The sequence below is a fragment of the Rhamphochromis longiceps genome, linkage group LG18 (assembly GCF_057381845.1).
Source record: "Rhamphochromis longiceps isolate RC_006_pf linkage group LG18, R_longiceps_female_GT1.1, whole genome shotgun sequence".
Classification (NCBI taxonomy): Eukaryota; Metazoa; Chordata; class Actinopteri; order Cichliformes; family Cichlidae; genus Rhamphochromis; species Rhamphochromis longiceps.
In genome coordinates, this window is record NC_140574.1 from 79400 (window position 1) to 86927 (window position 7528).

At 40.9% G+C, this 7528-nt stretch overlaps 1 protein-coding gene across 1 annotated transcript; it reads left to right on the forward strand.

Annotated features, from left to right (window-relative positions):
* Nucleotides 1–560: 560 nt before the first annotated feature.
* On the forward strand, nt 561–6818 carry LOC146647262 (tripartite motif-containing protein 16-like). Its single transcript, XM_085387977.1, has 3 exons — nt 561–4679; nt 5710–5971; nt 6674–6818. Exon 1 carries the CDS (start codon nt 1259–1261, stop codon nt 2924–2926), a length of 1668 nt encoding a protein of 555 aa, XP_085244103.1. The 5' UTR covers nt 561–1258; the 3' UTR covers nt 2927–4679; nt 5710–5971; nt 6674–6818.
* The last annotated feature ends 710 nt before the right edge of the window (nt 6819–7528 follow it).

The following is a 7528-nucleotide window of genomic DNA, read 5'->3' on the forward strand; positions in this document are numbered from 1 at the left end:
TGGTGACACACAAACAGGGTTTTTCAAAGTTCAGTTCTGTTAGCTTCCACATGCCGGTTGTTGTGTGCTAGAAACAATGGCCACCAGGCCTAAGCAATGGTTTTGACTTGATCAGCGTTAACCCCGCCCCCTGAGTTTGATGGGTGAGGCTGACAGATAAAATTATTTCAAGATGAGAGCCAGGCGCCAGGACTGCCAAAATGAAATAACTAAATATATCATTAAATAATTAATTAAATGTGTCAATAATTAATTAATTAAATGTGTGTTGGCCCTGCGACAGACTGGCGACCTGTCCAGGGTGTACCCCGCCTCTCGCCCTATGACAGCTGGGATAGGCTCCAGCGCCCCCCGCGACCCTGAAAAGGATAAGCGGAAGCGAATGGATGGATGGAATAATTAATTAAAATGTGAAATACATAAATAATTAATTAAACGTGTCAATAATTAATTAATTACATGTGTCATAACTATTTATTTAATTAATTAATTCCAATTTTAATTAATTATTGCCACATTTAATTCATTATTTAATGGTGTATTTAATTAATTCATTATGGCAGTCCTGGCGCTCCATAGGCACCAGCGCCAGAGGTGAGGTTGAATACAAAGACTGTCCTCTGGACACCGTATAACATGCCCGATCCCAAGGCCCTATATGTATGTGTTATGAGAGTGTGAGTAATGTGGATGTCTAGGTTGTGGAATAAAATCAGTCTGCTGATAAAACAGTGAGCACAGTGAGAAGATCTTCACTGAGCTGATCCATCTCATCTCATAAAATTGAGGCACAGGTGACCAGGAGGGGACAGAGGGGGAACGACCTTTTATTGCTTTTTTCTACAACAATTTCTTAGTTCAGCTGCAGTATTTGATATCCTGTAATGACTAAAATGATAATTTAAACTAATTTACATAAAAAGATTGTCTTTTAAATGTTAAGGTTATTTAACAACTTTAAAGGCTGAGCAGTGCTATTTTTAAATGAAAAACTCACAGGCTCACATGTTCCAGGATTGAATTAGTGTCTGATAACCCTCCCTCTTCCTGCTCTCTAACTCAGCACCTCCTCTCTGTCCACATGTTCCCTTGTTCCCTCCCCTTCTGATCTGCAGTTTGAAGATGGGTGCAACCAACATGTGGTGACGTATAAGAGCTGACAGATCCCATTCGCTACAGAAACCTATGTTGTTTAGATCAGAGCAGTTTCAGTTCTGAGGAAGTGAAACTCACACAGTCACTGACACTGTTGGGTGAAATGGCGCAGAAAAGTGTTCAGCTGGACCGAGAAACCTTCTCTTGTTCGATCTGTTTGGATCTACTGAAGAATCCGGTGGCTCTTCCCTGTGGACACAGCTACTGCATGAAGTGTATTAAAAGCTTCTGGGATGAAGAGGAAAAGAAGAAAATCTACAGCTGCCCTCAGTGCAGACAGACTTTCACAGCGAGGCCTGTCCTGGTGAAAAACACCATGTTAGCAGTTTTAGTGGAGGAGCTGAAGAAGACTGGACTCCAAGCTGCTCCTGCTGATCACTGCTATGCTGGACCTGAAGATGTGGCCTGTGATGTCTGCACTGGAAGAAAAATGAAAGCCTTCAAGTCCTGTCTGGTGTGTTTGGTCTCTTACTGTGAGAAACATGTTAAGCTTCATTATGAATGTCCTGCATTTGACAAACACAAGCTGGTGGAGCCCTCCAAGAAGCTCCAGGAGAACATCTGCTCTCGTCATGATGAGGTGATGAAGATGTTCTGCCGTACTGATCAGCAGAGTATCTGTTATCTCTGCTCTGTGGATGAACATAAAGGCCACGACACAGTCTCAGCTGCAGCAGAAAGGACTGAGAGGCAGAGAGAGCTGGAGGTGAGTCGACAAAACATCCAGCAGAGAATCCAGGACAGAGAGAAAGATGTGAAGCTGCTTCAACAGGAGGTGGAGGCCATCAATCAGTCTGCTGATCAAACAGTGGAGCACAGTGAGAAGATCTTCACTGAGCTGATCCATCTCATCCAGAAAAGAAGCTCTGATGTGAAGCAGCAGATCAGATCCCAGCAGGAAACTGAAGTGAGTCGAGTCAAAGAGCTTCAGGAGAAGCTGGAGCAGGAGATCACTGAGCTGAAGAGGAAAGATGCTGAGCTGAAGCAGCTCTCACACACAGAGGATCACATCCAGTTTCTACACAACTACCCCTCACTGTCAGCACTCAGTGAGTCTACAGACTCATCCAGCATCAATATCCGTCCTCTGAGCTACTTTGAGGATGTGACAGCAGCTGTGTCAGAGGTCAGAGATAAACTACAGGACATTCTGAGAGAGGAATGGACAAACATCTCACTGACAGTCACTGAAGTGGATGTTTTACTGTCAGATCCACCAGAGCCAAAGACCAGAGCTGGATTCTTAAAATATTCATGTGAAATCACACTGGATCCAAACACAGCAAACACACAGCTGTTATTATCAGAGGGGAACAGAAAAGCAACATTTATGAAACAACAACAGTCTTATTCTGATCATCCAGACAGATTCACTGTCTGGCGTCAGGTCCTGAGTAGAGAGAGTCTGACTGGACGTTGTTACTGGGAGGTGGAGAGGAGAGGGGGAGGAGTTTATGTAGCAGTCGCATACAAGAATATCAGCAGAAAAGGAGAGGGTTATGAATGTGGATTTGGACGTAATGACAAATCTTGGTCATTACATTATTACAACAACAGTTTTACATTTCGGTACAACAACATTGAAACTCCTGTCTCAGGTCCTCGTTCCTCCAGAGTAGGAGTGTACCTGGATCACAGAGCAGGTATTTTGTCCTTCTACAGCGTCTCTGAAACCATGACTCTCCTCCACAGAGTCCAGACCACATTCACTCAGCCGCTCTATGCTGGACTTTGGGTTGGAGCCACTGCTGAGTTGATTAAAGTGAAATAGACTGAAGTCTTTCATATTGTTGTAAGTTTAAATCTGTATTTTAGTTCCCTTTTAGTTTCTCTCCATCATTATTGTGGTATTTATGTGCTGCACATAAATCAGATGTCAGTCAAACATTATGGGCAGTACCTCGACATCTTCAACATGTTGTCTTGATGTTTTTACGTTTTATAGGTGGAGCTCTTTCCTGTGTCTGTTCAGCCATGGAGACTATCAATGCTTATGGATATTTTTATTTGAAAAATTTCTCCACATGACAACATAAACTTCTCTATCTTCTAAATGTTTACTGAATATTTTTCTTAGGTATTTGTATGTTGTTGTTTCTCTTCACTGATCTTAACAGAGAAGTCTACAGACCTTCCTTTATCACACAGATTTTATTCTCATTTGTACATTTATAAAGAAAACAATTAATTACAGAGCAATAAGAAATTTTAAGAAAGTGCACTATATCATAATTTATAGTAAAGTGTATTAAAGCATCGTTAGTTAGTCACTTATTTAGTTTGGAGCTGTATCATCTGACACTGTAGAAACATTTCCTCCAGCTTCAGCACAGAATGTTAAAAACAGAACTATTAATGAGAACAAACAGTAGGAACACAGTATCAGCAAACATCATGGCTTAAAATGGAGAGTAAAAATCTAAAAAGAAATAAACAAATTAGTAAAAAGGATTTCCTGTTGACATGTTATTGGTCCTATCTTGTCTGCAGCACCTCCAGGATGCTTCTTATATGTTTCTGGTTATTTTTGCACCAATTTTAGTTTTTGTCAGTAGGAAGTTCAAGTTCAACTCAGTGTGTTTGTTTGTTTTTTTCAAACTGATACCTGACCTTGAACACCAAACATCTGTCAATAAAGCAATGATATAAAATGCTTATATTAGTACTGAAAAACTGCATATCCACTTTACAAATATAAATAATGATATAAATCCACAGCTGAACTGGAGGAGCAGCTGATCTAGTTCACTCATGTGTTTCTGGACTAAGAGTTGGAGCAAATACCTTATGATTCAGTGATGTTTGTTTTTGTTAAATATTTTGTAGATCCAAGAGTGAGTTTGACTCATGATGATGATGTTCCGAATTAAACAAAGTTGGTCACAAATTCTTCAAAGCTGTTTATTAAGAATATATTCACTTGGACTCATGAGACAGGCTTGTGATCCAAGGGAGCCATCAACTGGACAATTACTGACATGACAACAAAAAAGCTAAGTACAGAGGGGGGAACAGAGGTGAAAATACTTGCTTTAAAGGATTGTAATGTTTCCTTTTAAAATAAGTCTCTAAGGTCAGACAAAGGGACAGAAACTCATAGCTTTCTACCAGCCCAATGACAAAACTATAAGTTGTTTTTTAACATCTACTTTTTCATCTATTTGGCAGTCACAGTGAAAAGTATAAACATTGGCACGCTTTGTCTTGTGATTCTGCTGTTCGTAAAAAATGACCATGCGCAAAGTACCAGACTTTAAGGCTTTGACTTGATGCCAATGGCCTGAGGAGGACAGTATTACCCTTGGACATGTGTAGTCTGCCGTCTACTCAATAGAAGAAGAAGAAGCGCGGAAATGGCACAACTGTCTTCAGTTTCTGGGAGAGTTTAACAATGAGAGACTGATGATGCAGAAGAAATCTCCGTGGTTAAAAACATTAAAAACAGTCGTCCAGGATGATGAGATCCGCCACTGGCTCAGACTGCTGTATATCAGCCGGAGACCCGAGATGAAGTCACGCAGCAGGTATGTAAAACTGTGATGTTCTCAATGAACTAACACAGGAACGATCTGAGCTCAGTCTGTAAGCTAACAGGCTAAAATCAGAGAGCAGCTAATCAAACAAGTGCGTCCGTTTTTTTTAAAGGTAAACTTTTAACAATAGACTTTCATGAGACACATCAAAACCAAACAGGGAGGGAAAGCTTCGGTTTTCTGCACTGTGCCACAGTTCGCTGTCTGCTTCGGTTCACGACGCCTCACTCCGGGGCTACAGACAGTTCTCTGCCGCCTGTGGTGCTCCTCACCTCCGTCTGCACCCACAGACTTCCCGAGGTGGAGGCAGGCCGGCAGGGACTTTGAGAGATGGGCTTTACTTTTAAAAATACCCCTTAATCAGGGTCTAACTCACTAAAAGATGGCCACATGTCTCTCTCCAACTTAATCTCTTTCTTTTAAGTAATTGTTTTTCATTGAAATGAAATTAATTGTTCAATAAAATGATTACATTTATAATTGAATTAAAGTTAAATGAATCAAGGTGATTTTGACTTTGCTAGTTAACAGGAAGAGAAACAAACTTACACAGGATAAAATGAAATTTGGACCCAGCAGAAAAAGTCAGATCACAGACAAACAGAAACATTCCTCTTTGGCTAAAATAAAATGCAGATTATTGCTCATCTGCAGTTTTAATCATGGTGAATAATTTATGATTCAGCCAAGTAAGATTCTTCTGTGTGGAGGTTTTTCCCCTGTCAAAAGGCATTGACCATTACCTTCATCTAAACATGGAATTTAAGTCATGTAGTTGCCGTTGTTTGTTTTTAAAGAGGTCATAATATTTTTGTGATGGTAGAAATTTATCTTCAAAGTAATAGTTATAAAGTGAATTAATAAGACTTTCCAACAAAGAGAGGGAGTCACATGGTGCTTCTGAAACATTTGTACAAACCTCTCTCACATATGTGAGCAACATGCTCACAGTGTACAGCCCTGCTGACTGAGGCTGCACCTTTACCTGTCTAATCTTTTTCTTTTTACTTTGTTCCTCAAGTCCCACATCAACATGAAGTGTAAGGAGGAGGAAGATCTGGCTGGCCAGCAGGTCTGGAAGCAGGAGAGGAACTTCAATCTGGACCAGGAGGACACAGATCCCCCACAGATCAAAGAGGAACAGGAGGAACTCTGCATCAGTCAAGAGGGAGAACAGCTTGTAGTGAAACACGAGGATGAAGGCATCGTCGTCTGGAGCGGGGAAGAGCGGCTCAGACAGCTGCATAACATCTGGAAACCTGAGAAAGATTTACAGACCAGCGGTAAAACTGTAATCGCTTTTCTGAAGTGTTAACATTAATATTAAACCTACAGTTTGTATCAGTCAGATCTATTTAATGTGTATTCGTGAAAACATGACAGGGAGTTTTAAATGGACTGGTTCTTATATAGCGCTTTTCTACTCAATCTTGAGCACTCAAAGCGCTTTACAAAACTTGTGCATTCACCCACTCACTCCCATTCGCACAAGCACATTTTTCTTAGTGCTTTCTACCAACATTCAGACACACATTCCACAGATCAAAGAGCAACTTGAGGCAACTTGGAGTTAGTATCTTGCCCAAGGATATTTGAAATGCAGACTAGGTGAAGCCGGGAATCGAACCGATCAGTAGATGATCTGCTCTACCGCCTGAGCTACAGCCACCCCCAATAGTGAAGATTATTTTGAAAAATATCAAGATGTAGATCAGTTTCGAGATCAACTCCAAAATAGATCATCAGTCAGTCAGTAATAAGTGAGTTCTTTTTTGTTTGAAAGGTTTTTTTTACTCTTAATGTTGCTGAAAAATGTCAGAACTCAAGTTCTCATTTGCATCAGAGTGCACAAATAACTTCATTTTTACACACTTTTAATTTCACCTGCAAATGTGAGCAACATGCCCTCATTACAGACTTTAACTAAAACTTTATCTTCTCAGAAGTGTTTTTCTATAATTACATTTTTTTTATTGTTCGTTTAGAAGCAATAGTGGAGAGACCGGCTGACTGCTGCAGAAGAAATCTGCTCTGAGGTTAACAGAACGTCTGATCGTCCAGTATGAGATCAACCTTCAGCAGAGACTGCTGGATATCAGCCGGAAACCCGAGATAAAGTTACGCATAACAGGTAAAACTGCGATGGTCTCAGTGGACTAACACAAGAATACAACTCATGTAGGACCTGATCAGAGCTCAGCTTGTAGGCTAACATACTGAAATCAGGGAGCGGCTAATCACACAAGTGCGTCTCTTTTTTACGGTGAACTTTTAGCATTAAACAAACCTTGAGACCGAGAGAAAGTGCCTTTATAGAAGATTTATTTAGAAGATTAAGATAAAGGAGGCAGGGAGGGAAAGCTTCTGTTTTCTGCACTGTGCCACAGTTCGCTGTCTGCTTCGGCTCTCTGACCCTCACTCCGGGGCTACAGACAGTCCTCTGCCGCCTGTGGTGCTCCTCACGTCCGTCTGCACCCACAGGCTTCCCGAGGTGGAGGCAGGCCGGCAGGGACTTTGAGAGATGGGCTTTACTTTCAAAAATACCCCTTAATCAGGGTCTAACCCTACAAGACCATCGTGCCTCCCCCACCATCCTCACCTCATGTTAAAATGTATATTTTTCAACTGAATTATATTTGGGTTCAAGAAAATGATGAAGTTTTTAAAATAACTTTGTAATGTTCTAATAAACAGTCTTAACTCGAACTAAATCAGCTCAAATCTCACAGATGTCAGTGTTATTCACAAAGCATGGAAACATAGTTGTTAGTTTTGAATGCAGCCACAGCAGGCAAACTATGGCTGCATGCTCCAAAGAACAGGAGCACAGTAACTGAACA

Bases quoted from the DNA above. Each gene is read 5' to 3' on its own strand.
- LOC146647262 (XM_085387977.1), top strand. From the start codon at position 1,259: ATGGCGCAGAAAAGTGTTCAGCTGGACCGAGAAACCTTCTCTTGTTCG.